The sequence below is a fragment of the Citrus sinensis genome, chromosome 7 (assembly GCF_022201045.2).
Source record: "Citrus sinensis cultivar Valencia sweet orange chromosome 7, DVS_A1.0, whole genome shotgun sequence".
Lineage (NCBI taxonomy): Eukaryota > Viridiplantae > Streptophyta > Magnoliopsida > Sapindales > Rutaceae > Citrus > Citrus sinensis.
The window spans coordinates 7,645,353-7,669,725 of record NC_068562.1 but is presented as its reverse complement, the minus strand read 5'-3'; the positions used below and the strand labels follow the sequence as shown (position 1 = coordinate 7,669,725).

The following is a 24,373-nucleotide window of genomic DNA, read 5'->3' as shown; positions in this document are numbered from 1 at the left end:
AAGATCTTAAGTTTTTGACCCCGCTCCACTGGAGTGAAAGGGAAGTGTTTAGCATTAAAGAAATCTACACAAGGGAAAAAAAAATGGAAATCTACTGTAAGATCCCCCTCATTTAGCTTGAATACAGTTAGAATCCCAAAATGTTTGATAAAAATCTAATGATACTTAAGTTAATTAAACCAAACACTAGATTTTACTCCACAAGTTCTAGCTAACAGCGACTTCATAATCAAGAGAACCTTTGCCCAGAAGGCAAATAAATGGTCAATTATTTATAATTTATACATTCCTACGCTTGAGCTTATTACATTCTAGGAAAAGAAAACTAAATAAATAAAATCCTATAAACACTTCACCTTTCGTGCTGATCTTATATGCTGAAGAATTCAATGCCATTTCTGGGCCTATTTTTGCAAACTGAGAATGACCTCTGAAATGGAGCCGCTGTTGTTTATAGGAACCCTTCAGAAAATATCTAAGCATTGCCAATAGAGTTACTTTTGTTAACACCTTGCAGCTCCATAGGAGAATTAGTGATGCTGCCAACTGAACCAAGGGTCTGGGAGCTTAACTGTGGGCTAGCAGGACAAGGATCTGGATTACCGCCAGCACTCATGCCATGGATTGCCCCTGAACTCATTTGTGGGCTCATTGGAGTTCTTTGGCTCAACTGTTGAGGACTCAACTGCTGCTGAGGTTGCTGTGGCTGAGGTTGTTGGTTCAATTGTGGAATTCCCATGGTTGACGGTGAGCCTACCTGCGAAGGGGAAACTACGGCCTGCAATGGTGAGGTTGTTTCTTGCTGCTGTTGTTGCAGCTGCTGCTGTGGCAGCTGTAATTGCTGCTGCTGCTGAATTTGATGTTGTTGAAACTGCTGCTGTTGTTGCTGTTGAAACTGCATCTGCTGCTGCTGTTGCTGCTGCTGCTGCTGCTGTTGCTGTTGCTGTTGGTTCATATAAAGATTCATCTTTGGTGGACCCATAGGCCCCATTGGTCCCATTGCTGTCCGTTGCATGGGGGTCATGTTTGCTCGGTTCAGATGTTGGCCCAGCATTGATGAAATACCAGCTGAGCTCGGCAGCATCTGTCTTGCTCCAGGGATTCCAGCTATGCCAGACTGAGGATGCCCCAACATGCCAGCTCTGATTCTAAGTCTGGATGCCATTAAAGCAGCTTGTGCTGGAGTTAATTTTCCAGATCGAAGCTGCTGGGATAGTGTATTGGTGAGATTCGAAGCCTGGCTCAGATTCATCGAGTTTTGACCCACATTACCCATAGTAGATATAGGTGTCATAGGCGATGACATTCCTGTTCCTCCTATTCCCCGTGCAGCTCCTATGCCCATGGTATTGCCTAGGCCCCCAAGCCCAACCATGTTGTTTCCCATGTTCCCCATACCCGCCGTATTTCCAAGTCCCATCATCAATTTTCTCGGCATTTGTGTCTGCGGCTGTGGTTGCTGCTGCTGCTGCTGCTGCTGGGGCTGCAACATCTGAAGTGGGAGAGAGGGAGGCTTATTGACCATGGGATTACCCAAATGCATGTTTGAATTCTGGTTGAAAGCATTCATGTGTGAGAGTGTATTTGCACCAAGCATCATCGGTGATCTCTGGAACTGCTGCTGCTGCTGCTGAATCAAGGAGTGTTGACTTTGTGGCTGCTGTTGTTGCTGTGGTTGCTGCTGAGCCTGGAGTGATGGTTGTTGATCAACCTGTTGTGGCCTTGCAGGCACTGAAACACCAGACAGAAATCCTTGAGGGTTTCCAGGAGGAAGCATCCTTGTGCCAGGTAGTACATTATGAGGTGAGTTTAAAGGTGGATTACTGCTATTGGCTGGCTTTGCAACCTCGCCTGATGTCTGGCCAGGAACTGTTTCGGCATACTGCTGCATCTCAACTCCCAAATTACTCGGGGGAGTTCCAGCAGTATTTGGTTGAATGCTAGGGGCGATATTCATGCGTGTTGGTTTTGCTTGAATACGATCTTCAATGAGATATCCATCACGTATCATCTGCATAAGCAATTAACATAGTTTAGACAAAGGGCAGAGATAACTTGTACCCTAAACCCTATATATATATATACATATATATCCACTTTGCAGAACATACCAGTGAGCAAAACTCTGCCGCAAGCAAATCTGCCAAGTGCTGTTACAGAATTTAGTCAAATTCAGAAGTCAGGATATCACAAAAGCTTACTTGAGGATAAGTAGACTTAAAATAAGAGAATCCAATCTACGGAAAATTACTTAAAAGGAAAAAAAATTCTGATAAGACAATTTAGCCTATTCACCTTAACTATGAACTGAACAGAAACCACATTCACTAACTTTATGGGAATAATATTATCTACCCAGCCAAAAGATAATCTTGTTTGGTAGACTAAAGTACAGTGCCTAGTATAGTCGACCACCTGAAAGATTCTGGATCAATGTTCTGTGATCTCTGAAGTAATTATGCAGTAAAGAGGGTGATTGTCAGGAAGATGAGAACAATTAAGTTAACACCATAGAACAAGATCTTATAACAAAAGGGTTTGAACAAGGACCAGAAGAAGTGATGCCTAAATATATTTAACAATGCAAGTATAAGCTGTAATGATGGAAGAGAATCGAGACAGATTTGTATGTACAAGATTCCACAATTCAGTATTCTGAACAATATGTCAATTTGCCCCATTTAACAGGGGACAGGCAATCTCTAATTAATTCAAACAATAGAAAGAGGGTTGTAGCACTGCAAATAGAGATTTTTAGCAACAAACTTACAGTATTGGGTAATGTAGGAAGATAATCCTCTGCAGACAGAATATCACCATCATCTACTACGTCTCCATAATAAAATGCCACGGTACCATCATTTGGCTTCTCCAACATTATCATTCTACTTCGCACCCGATGAACAATAGATACAACATTTCCTGCAGAAGGGGGAAAAAAAGGGACTTTGTTTAAGGGAAGAATTTATTGGATACTAGAAAGGACCAGAAATCAACCGCCAATAAGAAAGCCACACCTTGAAGCATTTTCTCTGAGTGCGCAAAATTTAAGACTCTCGTCTTGCAGTTATTCATGCTACCATTGACAATTGACTTTGACAATGGTCTTGCCTCATCTTTAAAATCCTCATTATTGAAAGCATTGGAGAGACAATGCATTAGATTTTGGGCTGAATGTGCACTGGGTTTTCTCACAGGGTAGTCATCAACCTTTTTTTTATTGGAATTTAGTTGATATCTGAAATGACAAGCAAAGAAAATACAGTAAGATCAAGAAAAATTAAATACATTGAACTGACGTTAAATGTAAAAACTTAGCAAATTGTAAATAATTCATGCCAACTCCCTTCCCTGACTAATATTTGTAGATTCACTTATATACAATGCAAACCATAGCAAATTGATAAGACGTGATAAATAAATTATTTGTGCAAACTCCCTCCCTCGACTAGTATTTGTATCAGTTCCAGTTTATTGAACCTTTAGTGTCTCATGTAGGCAAAGGAAAACTAAACATAATATCTGTACTGTAATCAATTGACAGATAGATACTACCATGAGTGAAACAACTAGTCTCTGATGGTCAACAGTCTATGCGTTCAGAATATAATTAGAATCAAAAGCTGAATATATATAAAAAGGAATCCATAAAACCTTTTATGCAATGGTAATCCAATCAAGCATAATACCTCGCGGTCACCATTTCAATCTTTGAGAATCTTTCAAGCACGGATTGATCAGCGAAAGGTGGGGTTCCAACAGAAGGACTATTTGCATTCAGTGGAACACTCATATTGCTAACACTTGCAGGAGACCCAACTCCACTGATTGCTGGAGTTTTTGGAAGGGAATTCGATCTACGCTTTGCTGCAACCTGAGCCTGGTGCTGCCGTTGCATGGAGTCATTAGCACTAGACGTCAAAGACTGGGTCCCAGCAGCAGCAGGAACTGAGGTGACTGCTGACTTCTCCTTCTGAGATGTACCAAGAGCAGTAGATGCCGTAACTGCTCCAAAGTGTGGTCCAACAGAACTACTTGAAATTTCTCCAGATTTTGATGATAATGGAGATTGAGGCAAAGCCCCAGCAGATACTCTTGGACTTTGTACTGATTTCCTTTTGAACTGATCCTCCTTTCTCAAATCTTTCTCGATATGCTGACCCATATTATTCCAGTGAGACTGAGGACCTGGTCTAAATGCCTGATAAGATAATCTATGTTGAAGCCGTTGCTGTGCTTCCATATGGTTTAATTCTGTTCCCCCCATATGGATATCCATTTTACCCTGGCTAAGCTCAGATCCCTCCAATCTGTCTGATTCAAACGGCTCTTGTTTGGGAACAATTCTCATATTCTGATGGCCAGCAGAAAATGGCATAGCCCCAGCCTCCTGATTTGGAACCCCATCGAAAGCCTGCTGGGGATATTTTTGAACGCCTGCATTTGCATACTGCATTCCCCTTGCCATTGCTTGTTGCTGTAACTTCCAGCTCAAATCACCATGGAGGCTTTCTATTGATGGTCCTATTTGTTGCTGTTGAATTCCATCAGAACCCATTGGAGTCTGTCTAGCTCTTTTATTAAGACTAGACAAGGGAGACATTGGACCATCTTGGCTATCCCTTTTGCCATGAAAAGAAGCAGTGGAGTTCAAATTGTCAGCGTATGATATCATCATCTCTGACACAGCAGGAGATCCATGATCCTGCATACTTCTTGGCATTCCAACCCCCACCTGATACCTTGCTTGTTGAGAAATCAAAGGTACTGAAGGAATGGAGGCATCTGGTACAAAACTTTTAGGTCTTAACGCCAATATGTTGTTTGGAGCTAGATTTTGAGTAGTTATATTCTCGTTGACATGCTGAGGCATCAGATTGCCAGGAACGATTCCCGAGTCTCCAAACCTGCTATTAGAGCTTTCGGGAACTCTATCTACACAAGCCTTCTTCCCATGGACCTTATTATTTGATGTGACAGTTACTTCTGGCATCTGCCTCAATCTCTTTCTCCGCAGATGGCGCATAGACAAATTAAGCTGCAAGTCCAGGTACCAGAGTTAAAAATATAAAAAGTCAGTTCTTCATCTAGTAGCCATTAATCCATTCCCCTAATTCATCACCTTTACGGGAACTGGATTAGTAGAGAGCCTATCCAAATTTGGAGAAGGATCTAGGCAAAGTCGTGGTTTTAAGGCTTTCAATATCCGAGACTCCACTTCCTACGGTTGAAAGCAAACATATTGTCACAACCCCATGACATAAATAGATTATATCTCAAGAATGAAAGGAGTAAATAATACCTACCATCAGATCACCATACGTCCAAGAATTATCTGATATCATGGGAATATCCTTTACTATATTCTCCAAAGACATCCTAAGGCAAATTTTACTAACAATAGGGGATCCGTCCACAGGCAGAGCAGCAGATCCTTCTTCAGAACTGAAGTTTCTATAATCTCGCACCTGCAAGAACATATTGGCAATACCCAAAATTCACAACATAAATAACATGGTACAATTTTGGCTAGGAAACAAAAACACCGTATTAAAAGCAGAAGGTAATCAAAGTGGACAATGTCCCCAAAAAAAAAAAAAAAAGGAACAGTCAGAAAAACATTACAGAGAGGGGGCAGAGAGAGAGAGTAGAGCAAGAAAAAAACAGAACACTAGTAAAAGCATAGCTCATCTGGGAAAATAAATAAATAAATAGACAAAAGATTAATCACACAGAAAATCTATCCCACTAAACAATAAAAGAAAGGCCATTTTATCACATGAGAATTCAATAAAGATACCTCTACTCTGGGCTAGCTTCAACAATCACAATCTCCATACGAGCATATGTTAATGTCTTCTAAAGTTTACTACCGTACATGGAATTCAGATTATTTATACACTGGTAGAGGTAAATTCTATAATCGATAATTACCTCACACACGATTGTTCCATCGACAAATTTGCAAGGAATATCATCCAGAAGATCTCCAGGCAACCGCCCAGACTCAATAGCCTACAAATATATTTTCTCACGAGGAAGCATAAGTGTTAGAATTCGTTAAATTTAAAAAATAAAAATAAAAACACAGAGAGAGAGAGAGAGAGAATGATAAAATGAAACAAAAGACTGACTTAATGCCTTACAAAATGATAAGCATTCAAATTGATCAAATTAAGCCATAAAAAGATCAAACTTATGAATTAATCTTCTTTTTCTGCAATAATTCTTTTGGTTTGGTTGAGAGGTTGATCTATATAGCAGGGGGATGACCCAGGCAATGAGTGATCCAATCTATATACCAATCTCCAAGCTAGTGGAAAGATTCAATCTTCTTCTATTAATTGAACTAACTGAATGGCAGAAATTATTTCTTCACCACCCTATAAGTAAGTTCTAAAATCCGCATGCAGAGTATTTGCTTCCATATGAGCATACGCAACAATTTACTTTTTGGAATAATAGCTGAGATCAATAACCCAAGAAATGAATAAAACGGAAACAACATAATACTTACCGAGAATAGAGTTTCAGAAGCCCTATCATATGGATGTAACAACTTTGAAACATCTTGAAGTGTACCCTGATTTGCACTCTCCTTCTGATGATTCAAAAGTTACAAGACCTTAAAAACCAACTCATAAGATATAGTCTGTTCATCTATTTAAGTTATTCAATTTCTCTATATAAAGTTAATTTCGTTTTCAACAAACCTCTGAGGGTTTTTCAATAGAATATCCATCGGGGTAGACATTCAATGTGAAGGAAACTTCATGATCTGTCAAAGAAGAAAGAAGCCACACACTCAAGATCAAAACCTTAAAGGAGATATTGAACCAATCTAACCGTGACTCACCTGCAGATATGCCGTGTCCTTCATCAGGAGGACAGACCCCAGCAGCATCCTCAACCTATATCAAAGCTCCACATCAAAATAGGTGAGAACATAGATATCAAAGTTCCACATCAAATAACGAAATGACCTCTAATAATTTTAACAAAACCAAAGTCTAAACCGTTTCCTATGCAGCAGAAAATATAAGAGATATATAATCTCTCAGAAGAACATGCAAAATAAATTAATAATTGATCTTCTAATATTGTGTTCTCAGTTTATCTAGTCCCTAAAAAGGAAATCTTCCAGAAGAGCAAACTTGTTGCAGTTTGTTAAGATTGACCATAAGCAGCAGCTTTTGGTTCCTTAAATACCAAATACACGAATTGCAAGATTCAAAGTCCTCATTTTTTGAATTCTCCAATTTATGAACCAGATGAAGCATAATCAACATATCACTAATGAAACGATATGAATGCTTTAAACAGCAGTTCATCACACGATTGAATACCACCAGCTAACATCTCCAGATAGAGCAGCAGAAATTATTTTAAAACCACATAATCTAACTATTCAAAAAATATCAATCTTTGCACCAAAAGAATAAAACTATCTAAAATGACACCATGCATTAACCTACTGAAAAGAAAATCCAAATTCAGAATTTCACAACCATGAATTAAAAATAAGGAAGGGAAAACATTAAACAAAGTTCTGGATAAAAAATTTCAACTAATTAAGTTTCAAAAGCTAAAACTCAAAATCACTTGAGCCAGATACTTTAAATCGAGCTAAATACGAAAGCTTTTACTTCCACAAACCCGTGTATCAATACATAAAAACGGGGGGTTGGGGGGGAAATATTGGGGAAAAAAGTTCATTAGGTCATTTATGGCTTAAAGTACATACACATACATGCAGATAACAGGATGTATAAGTGAATCGTTTTCCTATATTGAATCAAAAACAAGAAGATTAAAAGAATAACACCCATCATTTCTTTTCAGCGCAATTTCTTTTCCTAAAATTGTCATTATAGAAATCAGAAAGACTTATTCAGTTTCAAAATTTTACCTCCCGTTTTTTATTTTGAGAGTTTTCCTTTGAACTCTGCGATGCGTCGTTTGTAGAAGTGTCTTCAAGCAGAGAAGGTTTTGGAACAAACCTTTTACCCGTTTTGGAAACCTTGAAAGAAACACCCATATTATCTTTTCCGGAGTTTAAATATCTTCTCTTGCTTGGATCATGAGAAAGTGAAGGAAAATAAGACCATATAACTTTTTTTTTTTTTGGGACGAAAAACTAAACACCCGCGTGAACTGTTGCAATTATATGAGGCTTCCGGGGCCAAATTTTGACATTTACCAGTGTTTGGATGGTGCGAAAGCTAGGGAAAATCAGAGAAAGTTGGTAGAATAAAAAGAGATCCGATGAATGTCAATTGGGAGTTTCCGGAGCTCCAATGAGATAACCCACATGGGCTTTTTGGAGAATTGAAGCTATGTGATGGTGTTTGGATGGAGAGAAAATGAAGGAAAATAAAGAAAAAATGGAGTTAAAAAGAAATTAAATAAAAATAACGTCGATAGGGTTTTAAGCCCTAAAGTACAATATACCGAGAGAAGGATTCTGTGGAAACTGAGGTGAATGAGATTTAAGAGATAGAGGGACAAGGACCTGTAAAAGCTGTTATGTTTAGTTTGGTCCAGAACTCCGTGTTGATACTTGAAACGTCTCGTTTTCGTTTTAAGGTCTGTTTGGAAATTGGGACTTCTCAATAAGTGCTTTTGAACGAGTTTCTCGCTTTTAGCATATGTACTTCCAAACAAAACAAATCCTATTCTTCACTAATCAGATAATTATTCCACAGAGAAGCCGAAAATACACAATTCTTCAAGTTAGTTACTTGGGTAAACACAACTTTGCAACATCATTGGGTATGAGTTTCTTCATTGATATAAGAGTTTATTTATTTACCAACTATTTTTTTTTAAGTCTTCAAAATAAACTCAACTTTAATGCATCACGCCATCACCTCAAGTCCCAATAATTATATTGAACTTTATTTATCCACATTTTTAATAGAAAAAGAAAATTGTCTTTTAAAATAATAGATTTGTTTATAGATACTAGATGATTTATCTTGCCTTTATTCCGCTTAGAGTAGACGACGTTTTAATAAACTACTAATTATTGTTCCATTAAATGACAATAATGGCTTGTGATTTCAATGAGTGTTGAAACGAGGTCGCAGGTTCTTTTACTATGATCTCATAAAATAATTTCACCAAATCCAATGTTCAAATATACCTTAGTAAAAGAAAGAAAAATGTTGCTGAAAAGGGAAAATGAGACAATGAGAGGAAGAAAGAATAAAACAGAAAAATAAATCTTTGAAATGGAACAAGAAAAATACATTTTGTGAATTCATCCATTTACAATTTTTAAACAAAGATAACCGAAAAAAAGGAGGAGAAAATTTGCACTTTGCAGCTCTTCGTTGATTTTCCACCGATACCGGACATCAAAAGATCAACAGGAAGATTCCTCCTCGGGCTCCATTTTGCATATTGCATATTCTCTCTCAAACAATAAGAACTCCTAAGAATTGAGACAGAAAACAGAACAATGTCAGCTGAATCTAACTTTCAGTGAAGGAAAAGTCAATAATGCATCTAAATGATCATGCAAGAGGGGAACTACCCTAAGGATGATACTCCTATCCTGGTTTAATGGCTTCAAGATTCATCAGTACCAGGATAAAAAATATGATAAGTAAATAAAAATGAAGGAATTATCTCATAAGTCAATTCGAGTTCCTTTTCAAGATGTAAGGAGCAACAGCATTGCTATTCCCCAAAGAATCACCAACATAAAGCAGGAAGATAGCAAATCAGTTTTATCAAACAAAGTTGTGAAATATAAGGAAGATAACAAGGGGAAATCTGGAGAGGAAATTCTACGATAGTCAAAATCAAAAATTTCAAGCTACGAAGTCTTCCCTCCTCCACTCCCCCCCGGGTGTGCAGATAATAACGAAGAAACTAATGATGATTTGGATGCTAGCCTTCCAAAGATGATTTTAGTGCAATGGTGATTCTGCATTTCTGCTGGAGAGTTTTTACCCTTCAAAATGATTTGGAAGGCTAGTATCCCCTCTAAAATTCAAGCCTTCTTGTGGGCTTGGCACCAGGAAAATTAAATTCTGGAGAAGTGATGCAACAAAAGTTTCCTAAATTTTTGTCTCTCTTCTTCTTGGTGTGTGATGTGTAAGATAAGTGCAGAAACTTCAAATCATCTTTTTCTTCACTGTTTTGTGGCTTCAAAGTTATGGTACAAGTTGAACAAAGAAGCTAATTTTTTGTGGGTCGTTCCGGGTTCTAGTGATTCTCTTCTTATGGAGTATTCCTTTGCTTTTGGTAGAAGAAAAAAAGGCTAAAACTCTTTGGGAATGCACAGTGGCAGCACTATTTTCGGTAATATAGGGGGAAGAAATGTTTGTATTTTTTGAGGGGAGTAGTTCAGATAATGCTAAACTGTAGGATAGAGCTCGTCTTCTTGCTTCACTTTGGGCCTCAGTTTCTAAGGAGTTTCAGGATTCATCCTTCTTCTTCATACATCTAAACTGGGCTGGGGTTTTGAGCTAGGGGGTTGTAGCTGATTCTAGCCTTGTATAGGGTGATTGGATATACTTTTGTATAGCACAAATAGTGCTAGTCTTTGTTTTCTGAGTGGACAGCTGGTCCACTATCTGCTTTTAAATCTTCTTCATTGATACATTTTTTGAGTTCCTACCCCCAAAATTTTTTTTTAAAAAAATAACAATAATAAACAAAAAGTTTACAACAAGTTTACCTGCAATTGCTGCTGACTGAACAAATGCAGAAACCCAGACTCAGAGCAGGCCACTAGTTCAATCAACTCATCATGGTTTTCAATTTGATTGCCCAACTCCACAAGTGAAATGGACACCTATGAGAGAACCAAGAAATTGTAATGCTGACATAGTAAAAACTCCAAGAACATCCCATTTAGGAGAGAGTAGCTTTAATCTTTAATCATGGTCAAATAAAATGGGCTTTTTAATAATCAAGAAGCCTACCTGCATACACCGAAGAATGAGTTCTGGAAGACAGCACCTACGACAAAGTCCCCGCACAATGAATGTTGCTGGGCCTTCCAAAGAACCTTCTTTACTTGAATACCAGGCATCTAATCGGCATATCTCCATTGTAACTCCAGCTTGAAATCGAGTAAGCTCACCTGCATAAAATAATTACAAATTCTGTAAGTAACGCTGAAATAGTGTCATCATAGATAGCTGTTCACTTATGTCATGCACTAAATACTTCCTTTTTCTTTAGAGAACTTTCTCATTTCCTTGGCCGCCTTGTACTTCATTAACATACTAGAATTGTATTTTACGTAACATATTCCTTCCCAAGAACACTGGCAACACAAGTGAAAGCATGCAAAAATTGAAGCTTAATAGTGTTTTATACCTTTAAAGCCGGCAGCCATAACAGTACCAAGAACACCACCATCACTCATATCATGTATCCCAAGTCCATCTCCTTCCACCGCCAAACAGCGAAGCACAACCTCAATGCAGTAATTGTTGCTTGATGAAATGGAGACATTCACCTGCCGAATAAAATTGGGGTCATGATCAAAGACAAATATAACAGAGAGAAGACTACAGGAAAGGATGATGCATGCCAAAAAAAAAAAAAATCAAGTATTCTACGTCCCTCGCACTCTCTCCATGTCTGAGTTTTCTTATTAAACTAAATTTTTTATGAAAAATGAAAACTCTTTGCATTCTTGTCCCTTAGTAAAGTAGATACAGTTGCACACTTCCACTAAATAAGATCAAGATCACTCCATATAGGGTATGTGGCCCATCAATATGTAAGCAATTACTTTTAGCACTTTCGTTTTTTATTAATTAATTTTGACTAAAAAGGGAAAACTCTTAGTACAATTGTCCCTTAGTCACTAGAAGAAGATGCAGTTTCCACTAAACAAGATCGCTGCACACATGATGTGCAACCCATCAATATGTAAGCAGTTCCTTTTGAGTCCTTTTCCCCTGTTACTTTGATTTACAAGCAGTGATTTATAATAGTAAAAGCTATAAATTCATGAAATAAACATCCTTCTAGATAAGTATAGATCATCCGATTTTTGGAGTTCCCTGAATGTCATGAAACTAATAGATCAATTATCGCCATTCACCCAGACAGCATTAGTCGAGGGAATATATGTACACACTGATGTCCAAACCATTATACCTTTTTTTATTTCCTTTTTTGAATTTTTACACATAAAAAAATGAATAAGCATACCATTAATTCGCGATTCAATACAACTTCCTCGCTCAATGTTGAATAAAGGGCGCTCATCAATGCAGTGCACATGGTAACATCTGGAGACAGACATTCACCAGAAGGCAGGCACAGAATTGCAGTGGCATGCAATTCAAGATATAAAGGTTCAACTGACTCATATATAGGATCTTCGAGGGAAACCAACCAAGGATTTTCTTTTCCTATATTAAGCATTTAAATACCATTAAATGCAAAACCACTGATTAAACAGAAAAAAAAAAAAGACACGTCAAGTATTACAATCAACATTATTATGTTACATACTTTCTCAGTCTCACTGTGTGCTTGTTGAGTTTACATAAAAAGACAGGGTCAGTGTACTTACTCTGAAGCAATATCAAAGACATATTCAGCGTCTCCTGGGCTGCAGCAATGGCTCTCTGTTTTTCCTCCAATGAGAGTTCAAGGGCAGGGACATTTGCATTTTCTAATTCAATTTTGAGCCACTTGCGATATGTTGCATCACAGGAGTAGTACTCGCTCTATTTAAGTTATTAACACATATAAGTACACAAAAGTACAACCATCAGGCACAATTACAATCCAAAATTAGAAATACACATAATAGACATACAAAATGAAGCATACCCAGTCTTGGAACTCTTTTAGATTCTCAGAAACATTGTCCTCGAGCGTATCAGGATTTTCTGACAGCTGCTTCAAAGGTTCAGCAAGGAAACTAAGTAATTCATGCGCACCAATTGGCATTGCTGGCACTCTCCACATAGAAATTAGAGCGAACTCCCTGAACAATATGTTGCTGTAGGAAAACAAAAAATAGGGCAATGTTCAATATTCGCAAGTGAAGAAATTAAGTAACAGAATGCTAAAGAAAAAGAATTAAAGATACACCAATCATGTATTAGTAGCTAATAATTACATGAATTCATCACCAAATTACATTGATATCAGTGTTCAGATTTAAAGCCATAACAACAAAAATAATTTCCCGACCAGTAAGCATTGCCAAGACCTGTTCCTTGGAATTTATCATATATTGTATCTTGTACAAGTTATCAGATTTTCAGTCATTTATGCAAATCCATTGTACAGCTAGAAGACATAGGACTTGAAATACCTGTGAATCAATGCTCTCAGCAGAAGTTTGGCACTAACATCTTTAACATCAGCAATTGTGGATGGAGGTGTGAAGCAAAGCCATTGTATCACCATAGCTTTTTGAAGACTCTGCAGCCGGTGCTGCTCTGCAACATCGGTTGACTTATCATATTTTCCAAGCTTGATTTCCCGGGATCTTGATAGGACCCTGTTAAGAGTATATCATAATTAGTATTTACCAATATTACATTAAAACTCTCAGGACTGACATTGTTACTGCTTACTGGGCCAGCATACCAGAAATTATGCTTGAGAAAACACATAACGACCTCTGGGAGGGGAAAAAAATTACCTCTCAATAATTTCTTCAAAACTGCCTTTCAAATCATCTCCTGAAGAAAATGGCAGGTACTCCATGGCAGAAAGGAATATTTTATATTTCACATGCACACTATTATCAGGGAAAATATCAAAAGTGAGTCAACATAAAAGAACCATGAAGAAGCAAGTCAACATAAAAAAGATTGCACGTTCTGACTTAAATACTAACATTATAGATCACAGACACTGATTGTCTAACAATATCCTGGTTGCTGAAATCCTATTTGTTTTTTGATATAATGAGTTAGCTATTCAGTCATTTCCTTTAGAATCTGACTTGCATCTTACTCCAAGATTATTGCCAAGCAATCAAGGAATGCCTGGAATCCTAGAGTAAACATTATGTCTATGTGAAGCATACAATAAAAAAGAACAAAGGCAAATGCATTCTCATTCTACTAAAGCATTTGCATGTTCAAAAAGTAACGATATAATCACTCTACTTGGATGGGAGAAATAAATGGACCACCATTTATTGTAACTTCAGCAGTCATGGTCTCATGTCAATTTGCATAAGTGTGTTATCAAAATATAAATTTCACATGTTATTTTGTTCACACTACAAGAAGAGAGAGGTCATTCACTGAAATTGTGGATTGCGGAGAACTGTCCACATAAATCTTCTGGAAGGCTAACAATATCGTATAATATAAAGAAAAAAAAATTGAAATGAATGGAAGCTAGCTATTTTCAGTTTTCAACAGCAAAAATTCTTCAGCATGCCACATTCTGTCAATTTTAGATAAAACTGCTTTCACCTCAGTGCTCATAAGTACCCTACCATAGATATACAGTCACAGATGAATTTGTCACATGTACCAACTGCAGCATTGATTCTATCATTACAACCCCCCCAACACAAAAAAAGGGTAACGAAGGAGAAAACACTGTGGCAATATAATAAAAAATGAAACAATAAATTATATAACTGGCACTATCAAGCCTTAGTTCCACCATGTGCACAAAGACATCAATAATATAAAAAAAAAAAAAGAATTATATAACTGGCACCTGCTATTAAGCCTTAGTTCCATCATGTGCACAAAGAGGTCAATACAACGGTGGCGAGCAAGCTGGGAAGCATAAACCCCAACCAATTCCTCATGGTGCTCAGAAAATAGGAACATCGCATACCTGTCACCAGATTTTCCAATCAATAGAATCGGCGTGGAATTTTGGACTTCATACTAGAAAGACACCCTATCATTTTAACACAAAGTATAAAAAGACAGAATCATATGGCCCCTAGAGAAATGATGGTTACAACAGCCACAAATTTTGGATAATTACAAAACCCAAGATATTCTGGCCATGGTTTGTGTCTTTCCAAATTTAAAACAAAACTTTGTGAATTAAGAGCACAATTTGGTCAAAAGAGGAACATGCATCTAGCACAGCTCAGGTTGTGATTACGTACATGTGTATAATGAGATCACCAGCATCCATAAGATCCTTCCTAAAAGGATCCTTCAATTCATCGGTAAGTAAATATCTAAGCACAAGCACCAAATGTGCACCAAATCGAATCATCTGAGGATCACCATGAGGCCTGAGAGAAACCACAATACATTTGGTCAACAAAATGATTCTTCTTAAAGGGGGGGGATCCAACATATTTTTGCAAATAAAATTGTTTTCAAAAGAATTATACTTTTGCAGATGCATATTTAATGCACTTCATGACATTTATCCATCCAATTCTGGTAATGCCCTAAGCTTTTCTAAGGTACTAACTACCCCTATTTACCAAGTTGCACGAGGTCTATGCGCTTTTATATCCAATTCTACATGTCTAGGAGCAGAATGGGTGCAGTGGGTTTTTTTTTTTTTTTTTGGGGGGGGTGTCTTAGGTTTAAACTTTGAAACTAAAGGAGAGATGTGCCTTTTGACTTTCGAGTAATAGTAACCAGTAGCTCTACAAGCTTACCTCTGTGTATCATAATAAAAAGTGCCAAATAGCTGTGAAGCTCTAAATGTATGTAAAGCTATGTGCAAAATTGAAAAGCACAAGATGCAGCTTCTCCATGGATATGAAATTCTAGCCTTACAGACAATTAAACAAAGATCACCTGAAGACATTTTGGTCATCTTCTGAAGGTGCTATCCATGACCATATAAGTTGCAGAACATGTGGTATATTTCCTAACATAAGCTTCATCTGTCAAGCAATGAGCAGTTAGAGAGAAGCAGTTAGAGAGAAGCAGCCAGCAAGTTTCAATAAAGTGAGAAAAGATCCATCTTACTAAACAAATAAAACATATTATCTGGAAATAAAAACATCATGCTGCACTTTTAGAAAGAAAAGCATAAAATATAACTACTGAGTAGAATTTACAAATTGGCTGAACTCAAAGATCCTAGAGTTAAAATGATTTGAGTTTTATATTTCATAAGCTATGTGAATAAAAGAAAATTATAACAATTTTTTTTTTTTTTTAATTTTACTTCCACAGGGATGTGATCTCAGAATATGTCTTATAGAAGTAACAGAGTATCCTTTAGTTGCAATGGAAACAATCACTGTTTAAACCAGATGACACCTTTCACGTCACCAAGGTTTCTCAGCTGGCATTTCTTTTCTATTTCACTTTAAGATAGAAGCATAATCAATATGTCCAATTCCAAAGCCTTACTAAGTTGTTCCATTGAAACATACAAGAAATCTTATTGTGATTCAAACAATTTCAGTAAGGAAATCTTTCAAGTTAGTAACATTTTCCTTTAAAATCTTTGTAATCCATTCCAGGTTTGCAAGTGTCAGAGACTCATCTTCATTTAAACTACACAGCAGCATTATTTTATAACTAACCATCAATGGAAAGTGATTCTTAGCAATGAAAAATGGAAACTACAAGAAACCTCAATTTGTCGTTGCTGCTCCTTGCACACTTGAGTAACAGCTTCATGTACCATTTCTCTAAATCAGGTAGAAAAGATAAAGATATCAGTTTTTAGTAGTACCAGAGGAGAACTATGATATTCAAGAGGAATGAGCACTGTAAACACACCCTGAATGAAGTTTCTGAAGAAGAGCAGAAAGGTCTCGAGGTTGCTGGTTCAGAACTTGCACCGGCCAACTTTCTGGTCCAACTGAGGGCTGAGAGATTCCATTCATTTGTCCTGGACTTCCTTCAATCTCAACTCCAAAACTTTTTACCTGTTCCATTCGTCCTCGTTGTGAACGAGCTAGTTCTAGATCCAACTGAACACCAAGCCATGATTTGGCCATTGCCCAGCACGCTGTCTGGAGGCATAGATCCATAAGGTATCAGCATAGTCATTAAGAGTGATGAATAGCTATGAGACTAGATCACAGGTTTTAAAGCCAAAGAGTCAGCTATGCTAGTTATCTCAAGTTCTAAAGTAACAAGCTATTCAACTAAATCATTAGAAAAGACTAAAAAGAGAAAAAAGATCACTGAAACACAACATGTTGAAATTCAAAAAGTTTGTTAATGAATTCTTTACTACTTTTAGTAGGATACCAGCCAATCCCATAAAATATACTCAAAAGTACCTCAAGAATAATGCAAGAATAAACAAATGTAACCAAATGCCTAAACAAAGCCACAACTTATCGTGATATACATCATCAGGTCACAGTAAGTTCCATAGACGTGCATGGGGAAAAAGACCCAGACCATATTCAATTTATTTTGCAGAATCAACTCTGCTAAAAGAACTTGAACTAAAAGGGAGGGTAAACATTAGAATTGACATGTCTAAAGAAGAGACTTGATATCTTCAGAAGGCATCTCTCAGACAGACTAATCAGGCACAGCCAACTGTGTAAACAGTCCCAAACATGATACTGCTGTTGAACAGCATTTCAGGTCTCATTAATATACTTTAGTTAAAATCCATTACAAGGTCCCGGTAGAGGCAATGAGTATACTGCATCATTTTCACATGATGAGGCCTAATAGAAAATCGGTTTTTCTTTTTTTGTTGGGGGGGAGGGGGGGGGGGGGGGGGGGCGCCAGCTCCCAAGTCTCAAAACAATCATGAAACCACCTAAGAAAAAACTCTTACCTCTACCCTTGAATTATAACCTAACAAAAAACCAACTAATTAATGAATATTGTAGGATAAATGTTGTAAATGCTCATGCGAAATAATAAGAGCAAATTTTTGGTTAGGTTGAGCATGCAAGCAACAATTTTTATGGATGTAGCATGTAAAGAAAATGAGTGGATATAACAGCATAAAGGAAAATCGTTCTCAATAACATTGCATCAATTTGAGAAAGCATACCTCCCAGTTTGTACAGATAGGGAGCACATGCTTTAAGTTGCTACACTGGGCTGCATATATAGCTGCTTCAAATTTACTACCACGCTGTTCAAAAATTTTCTTGAAAACAAAAGCGAAAAAATCATTTTAGATCCTAGATGAAGGAAACCTTGAAAATCTTTATAATGGCAAAGCATCTGGTATGAAAAAAAGATGCTACACGTCCTTATTGGTTACCAGAGCCAAATGAATAAAATTAATTCCAAAATCATTATAGAATAATTCAGAAATGTTGCCAGTACAAGAAAATAGAGCCATGAAGAACACAATAATAACAGAAAGAGGACAGCATATTGAACTCACCTCTGATGTACAATAGGAAGCCCATTTCCAAAGACGCCATTGGTGACCAATGCCACTTTCCAGTTCAATAGCTTGAAGAGTTCTACTTCTTCCATTAATTATCAGCGCTTCAACAGAAGGAGAGAAGTCAATTCCTCCAAATGGACATAAAGTTGCAGCTCTCCACGGCTGCCAAAACGGAATTACATGTGAGAGGTGGAAAGAAAATAAACAAGTATTCCACAACTCAAAATCTCAAACTTTGAATTACCTGTCCAGCAGATCGGCATAGGTCACATGCCTCTTCCTGTCTTCCAGCCCTTAATAGAGTCCAGACATCTTCCAGAAGAGATTCATCTTGTTTCTGTTAAGGTAAAATAGTTAATCTCCCTTAGAGATAGACATTGCACTGGAAGATAACAATACATAATATCACATTCAGAACAAGTTTAATAGAAATTTTTTTTTTCCCTGAAAGGTAAGCTTAATAGAATTTGCAAGACAGTTTCATAAGTACTTTATCATCAGGTAATTGATGAGCATGTTCACGTGTTGGAGCATCAAAATCCAAGTGGTGAACAGTGTTTGCATCAGAGACACCTTTCTTGAGATACCGTTGAGTATGGTGCCAAACTCCAGAATTGGGAAGATAAGTACCAACATGAGATCCTCGCACCTGAAAATATTAACTAATCTACATGTCAAACTCAGTTAAAAATAGGATATTCAAAGGCAAATTCTCCTATCCTAAGAAGAGAAGCAACTACAGAGCATAATCAATAGATACTGACCAACACACTGGAAATTAACCAGACTACAACAAGAATTATAAGTTCTTTGCTATCATAAATCACTGACCAACAAGTAATGAACAGCTATGCCTATTCAGCAACAAAAACAACAAAGTGAAAGGGTAATATATCCAAGCAAAAAGTCTAATACCAAATACCAGATGGGAGCTAACAGTTCTCCGGTGAAAAAAGCTCTCAAATTTCATAAGGCAGTAATTGTAATAGAAAACAGCAAGCCATCTAAAAGAGACAACACATCCAAAAGTAAAGATTTTGACAGAAAGCTCACCTTGCTTTCCAAATCAAGAGATTTAGATGCTAATCCTTCCAGCCATTGAACAATCCGGAGACATAACTGTGCTGTATGGTCATTCACAACAAACTGGCAAGCCTCTATGTGTGATGTTGAGGGGGACTGTTGCAATTAAACAGATGTAGATGGATGTAAGTTCTTCAAAAGTTTATCGGAAATTAAAATGGTTAAAGTTAACAGAATCTCCAAAATTAAACAAATGATTCTTGGATAAGACACAGAAAATGAAATATATGCATTACCAGGATAAGCTCTACAGGGGGTTCTTCAGTCCCTGGAAGAAGAACAAAAATTTTCAAACTTAAAATTCAAAGCTCAATACACAGGATTAGAACAGACAGTCCTAAAGAGAGGAAGATGACCTAGCACCTGACACCTACATGCACAAACCCAAAAATAGAAATCATGTCCGTGACTTCCAAGGAAGAAAAATCTAGGAACAAATGCAACAAATAAATTCGCCTATCAAGAAGAAAACCAAAAAATACTGAATATGCAAAATGGTAGATGCACAGTGCATGTCCAATGCAACTAGCAAAATTAAAAATGATGCCAATACAAAAGGTATTACTCTTTCCTAATATTTTACTGGTTCGTTAAAAAAAAAAAATTGTGTTTTAAGACATCAATTGCAGCAGAAAATTTTTTTAAGGTTATAGATTTATTTCCTTTCCCATAAAGGTACCACATAAGTGACCAAGTGGCTGCCTCATCAAGTAGGAGTTGAGCTTTCTGCCTCATTAATTTGTCCTCAACAACCCGAAGCCGTATGTTGGACCCATACCTGCAGAAACAACAAATGACATTAAAGTCAAAAAATCTCCCAAAATGACCATGTTAACTAAAAAGAACAGTTTTGAACATTATAGTTGTCTATAACATTTACTGATGTTTACACCACCTAGAAGTAAACATACCTAATTGACTCAGAAACATTCCGGCAAGATTGTTCAAATCTTAAAATAAGATCAGGTATAGACATTAACCCTGCAGAGGACAAATGACAATAAATAAACAATACCGGTCATGTAAATGCTACTTTAAGCTTATGGGAGGATGATGCTTCAAGATATATTCTAACATATGAAAATTAAGAGCATAAACAGTATATTCCTAGATAATATGGAATTCCGAGTTTAGAAAAAGCCTCTGTATCAATAACTGCCTTATACTGTATCCAATGGGCCACCTGCAAATCAGTGATGAGAGAACTAAGGATCTTATAAACCAAAATTAGATGGCTCAATTCATAAGGCCACTCAAACAAGTGCCAGAAAACCTAGCATGCCATTATGACAATATTAATTTAACAAAAGGGAAAAAAAGATCCCAAGTATAGCTCTATAAACACAATTCTGCTCCAAGCACCTTGAAGAGCAGAATCAAGAAGAGATGCAAACAGAGCAAAGGTTGTCTCTCCACTATCTGTCAACGAGTCATCTTCAATCTTGCAAGCTTTTAGTGACTGACTTCCAAATCTATGGATTGAATCAACACCAACATCAGAGTCCAAGATCCCAGGACCATCAATTGATGACCTCCTTTTAGAAGCAGATTGCATTTTATACGGTGCTCCTTCATAGTCAATGCTTCCAACCTCTTGTTTGATATTTTCAAGAATTAATGCCGTGTTAGTTGGGCTGTGGAAACTTGATCCATCATAGAACAGCCTGGGCTCATTTAACTTTGAAGCTGAACTTTCTTGATATGGGGATATGCTTGAAATTGAGTGCCTTTTCCTGCGCGTGTTGAATGATTGAGGGATAGTATGTCGAGTTAAAACACAAGAGTATAAGTTCTAACCACTTCTCAACTCACTGAATTAAAAGAGAAAGAGAGAGGATAAGAGAAACCTCCAGAAAGCAGAATGCAAGAAAGGGAAACAAAATATCATGAATATAAAGTACAGAAGATCAATTAAGATCCAAGAATCAGCAAAACCAATGTGATATTAAATCTCCCAAAAGTACGAACAACTGTAAAAGCTCCTTAGTTAATCTTAATTTTTTTATTCTTCTTCTTCTTTTCTGATAAGAAACTAAAACAATAATTTCATGTTTTTCTTTACACTACACCCTATTTTAACCTATTACATTATCTATTCTGATCATTTACTTGACCTTTTAGTGTTTAAAAGGCAATAATGAGTTTATACCACACTACTGAGCATCCCACTTGTTACCATTTCACTAACAGATTCACACAATTGATCAACTTGTAACCAACAAAATGTCCAACTCTTGCCATCTTTCTATCAAAAGAAAAAATAAGGAAAAGACTAATGCCTTGGTGAAATAAGCTCTCCATACATCAAATCAAAATTATAGATCCATATCCATATCAAACTAACTTTCCCATTAATAAAACTCTTCCGATCACCAAAAAATCTGAAACAACAAACTGGAAACCCCATTAGAGATAACACATTCAGTATAAATAAAATCAAACCCCAACCAACCAATTTGTCTCTTTTCTCAACAATTCCTCATCACCAACCAAACAGTACTTACTATCACATATTTTATCAACTGGATTTTTCTTCTAGCATTGAGCTACCTTAAATTTCATAAATTCACCTTAATAACTTAAATTTAACGACCAAAAATGCATAAGCAAATTACCAAACGAGCCAAAAACGAACAGGTGCAGTTCATTTTCTTAACGTGACCAATAAAAATATTTAAAAAAAAATGAACGGCTGAAATATACTCTTTGCATTATATCAATTACTAAATACATTACATTTATCATCTAATTATGGGAAGAAAAATTAAATTATTGTTACCCATAACGACGATACTGCTCTCTGATGGAAAGTTCTTCAGGGTCGAGGAAGCTGGACGAGGTATCCATTTCAGATTCCATTCTTTCGTGATAGCAAAACACAGCCTTTGGAGTTTTCGATTTGAATAAACCCTGTATATAATTTCAACTTAAACCCTAGACTAATAGCATAAGAGCTTGGCGGGGTTTTTATTTTATTTGGATTATTTTTAATCAAAATATCAAAAAATTTGTCAATTGTCCGTTGTCACCCAGTTTTTGAAATATTATCAGTGTTAGCTCAATATTTGTTGGGAAAATGACAAACACACCCCCATCGTTTAAATAGAGGTATAAAAATTCTCCTAACGTTTTAAGAAAAATATTTACATCCTCATTCACTAACGGAAACAGTAATTTTTAATAAAAATTACTATTATACCCTTCTAACATATAAAAAAATAGGATAAAAATCTATTTAATCCCTATATTTTAATATTAGTGTTTATTTAGCCCCCGTATTTTTAAAAATACCTCGAAATATTATTACCGTTAAAGTATTGATACCCCTACCATTACTTTTTTTTTAGCTTACTTTTATAATATTACCTTTTTATAATAATTTTTTTGTTTGAACATTAATAAAAATAAAATAATTAAATTACCAATTTAATCTAAAAAATTAAAAAAATTATATTAACTCTTATGTTTTTTTCTTCTCTCTCTCATTCATTTCCCCCATTTTCCTTAATTTTCTCACTTGTCAAACACGCATTAAATTTTAAAATTTAATTAATTTAGAGAATTGGTTTATTTAATATAATTAATTAATTTGATTATCGCTCCATGAAATTGTTAATAGAATTAGTTTAGGGAACTGTATGTTTGTCATCAAAGTAATTGATTTGACCGAAAACAAACAATTGAATTACATGATTATTGAGAGTTTGTTAATGCGCATTTAAAATAATTGCCATCAATTATGCTGTAAAAATAATGAACTGTGAAAAGAACGAGTTAAATATTTAATAAAATATTTTTAAATATATTATAAGTTTTAAAAACAGTCATATATATTTGATAAGTCTTATTATAAACTGCTGTAAAAGTGCAAATGACTAGAACAAACATAATGTGAATAAAATTTATTTATACATTTACAAACATGCATATATAATATCGTTTATTGTGTATATAAATAATTGAAATGTTTTTTTATTATTATCTCAATATAATTAGTAACAACAATAATAATATCTCTAAATTTAATAATTTTATTTCCTAATTAAATTGAAATATTTATATTTTTATAAAATATATGTATTTACTATAAACAGATTTTCAAAATCAAATTTTGAAAAACTATTTTTTCCCTCCTTAAATATATTGTAGGATAGGGTGATTTTGTCGAAAGTGATTTTTTAATAAAAAATTTATGAAATACTAAAACTAACTTTTAACTTTTCAAAATCACTTTTGATTTCTAAAAAAAATCCTAAAACTGACCCTATATCATGTATCTTTTTCACAAAGTGGTTGGTGATTGGTTTATCAAATACTAAGGTCTTATTTGATATTTAGATATTGTGGGAAAAAACAAACTGTAAATTGTTGATACAAAAATCTGGTCGAGCTCATTATAACGACCAGGTTGTCATGTCAACACTTGAATTTGTTTTAATAGAGCACGACACTGCTCGTAATTGTTTCAATGGAACAGATTTTGACTACCACATACTCTCCACACCACTTACACCTGCAATCACAACAAATAGTTAGGGGGTGTCATATATTTTTTCAGCAAAAACCCTCCGACGTTTAAATCAGTTTTTGGGCTTTTGGAAAAACTTATGCCACAAATCTTTGTGGCTTAACAGTAACTATTTGAAGTAAAGATTATAATTGCCCACGAGAAAGAAATAATTTAAGAAAAATTTTCTAGAATCAAAGAGACAGAATTTCCCCCTCAGTTCCAAAAGTGTCCCCTTTGGTTTCTATTTGCAAAGCTTTTATAGGCAGCCTGATCTGTCACTCCACTATCAATTCGTGCATGCTTGCAGGCTGGTTGAGCATGTTAGCTGGGTTATGGGTACGTGGACCAGTCATGGGGCGGTTGAGAAGTTGTTTCAGTAACTGTTTGGGAGCGGGTATCGTGCTTAGTTTCCAAGACAACTTGTTGGTCGACCTTTGACCACGTCTTTGCGAAGATCTGATCTTGGTTTCTCCTCGCGATTTCCTTGACAGTCCTCGTGCACACGAGCAACTA

General features: G+C 36.1%; 2 protein-coding genes across 4 annotated transcripts; both read right to left on the bottom strand.

Moving 5' to 3' along the window:
* Positions 1–205: 205 nt before the first annotated feature.
* On the bottom strand, positions 206–8,592 carry LOC102613498 (protein PHYTOCHROME-DEPENDENT LATE-FLOWERING). Of its 2 annotated transcripts, XM_052444211.1 has the most exons (13): positions 7,910–8,592; positions 6,857–6,911; positions 6,714–6,778; positions 6,518–6,601; positions 5,935–6,015; positions 5,307–5,468; positions 5,123–5,221; positions 3,690–5,038; positions 3,018–3,238; positions 2,771–2,922; positions 2,112–2,150; positions 1,825–2,011; positions 206–1,731 (listed from the first exon to the last, which is right to left on the bottom strand). In XM_052444211.1, exons 1-13 carry the CDS (start codon positions 8,036–8,038, stop codon positions 476–478), a joined length of 3,879 nt encoding a protein of 1,292 aa, XP_052300171.1. In that variant the 5' UTR covers positions 8,039–8,592; the 3' UTR covers positions 206–475. The 2 variants fall into 2 exon arrangements, with proteins under 2 accessions (XP_052300171.1, XP_006465870.2); XM_006465807.4 differs by having other exon boundaries at positions 206–2,011; positions 7,910–8,591.
* A 613-nt stretch (positions 8,593–9,205) lies between these two features.
* Positions 9,206–22,365, bottom strand: LOC102613792 (nuclear pore complex protein NUP107). Of its 2 annotated transcripts, none has more exons than XM_052445056.1 (24): positions 22,130–22,365; positions 20,713–21,083; positions 20,262–20,331; positions 20,015–20,128; positions 19,587–19,620; positions 19,321–19,446; positions 18,758–18,916; positions 18,512–18,604; positions 18,262–18,429; positions 17,920–18,018; positions 16,674–16,909; positions 16,525–16,582; positions 15,735–15,823; positions 15,083–15,214; positions 14,677–14,799; positions 13,637–13,735; positions 13,304–13,492; positions 12,814–12,985; positions 12,551–12,707; positions 12,184–12,386; positions 11,338–11,479; positions 10,938–11,098; positions 10,691–10,807; positions 9,206–9,436 (listed from the first exon to the last, which is right to left on the bottom strand). In XM_052445056.1, the coding sequence occupies exons 1-24, from the start codon at positions 22,207–22,209 to the stop codon at positions 9,368–9,370; spliced, it is 3,261 nt and encodes a 1,086-aa protein (XP_052301016.1). In that variant the 5' UTR covers positions 22,210–22,365; the 3' UTR covers positions 9,206–9,367. The 2 variants fall into 2 exon arrangements, with proteins under 2 accessions (XP_052301016.1, XP_052301017.1); XM_052445057.1 differs by having other exon boundaries at positions 20,713–21,161; positions 22,130–22,357.
* Positions 22,366–24,373: the final 2,008 nt, after the last annotated feature.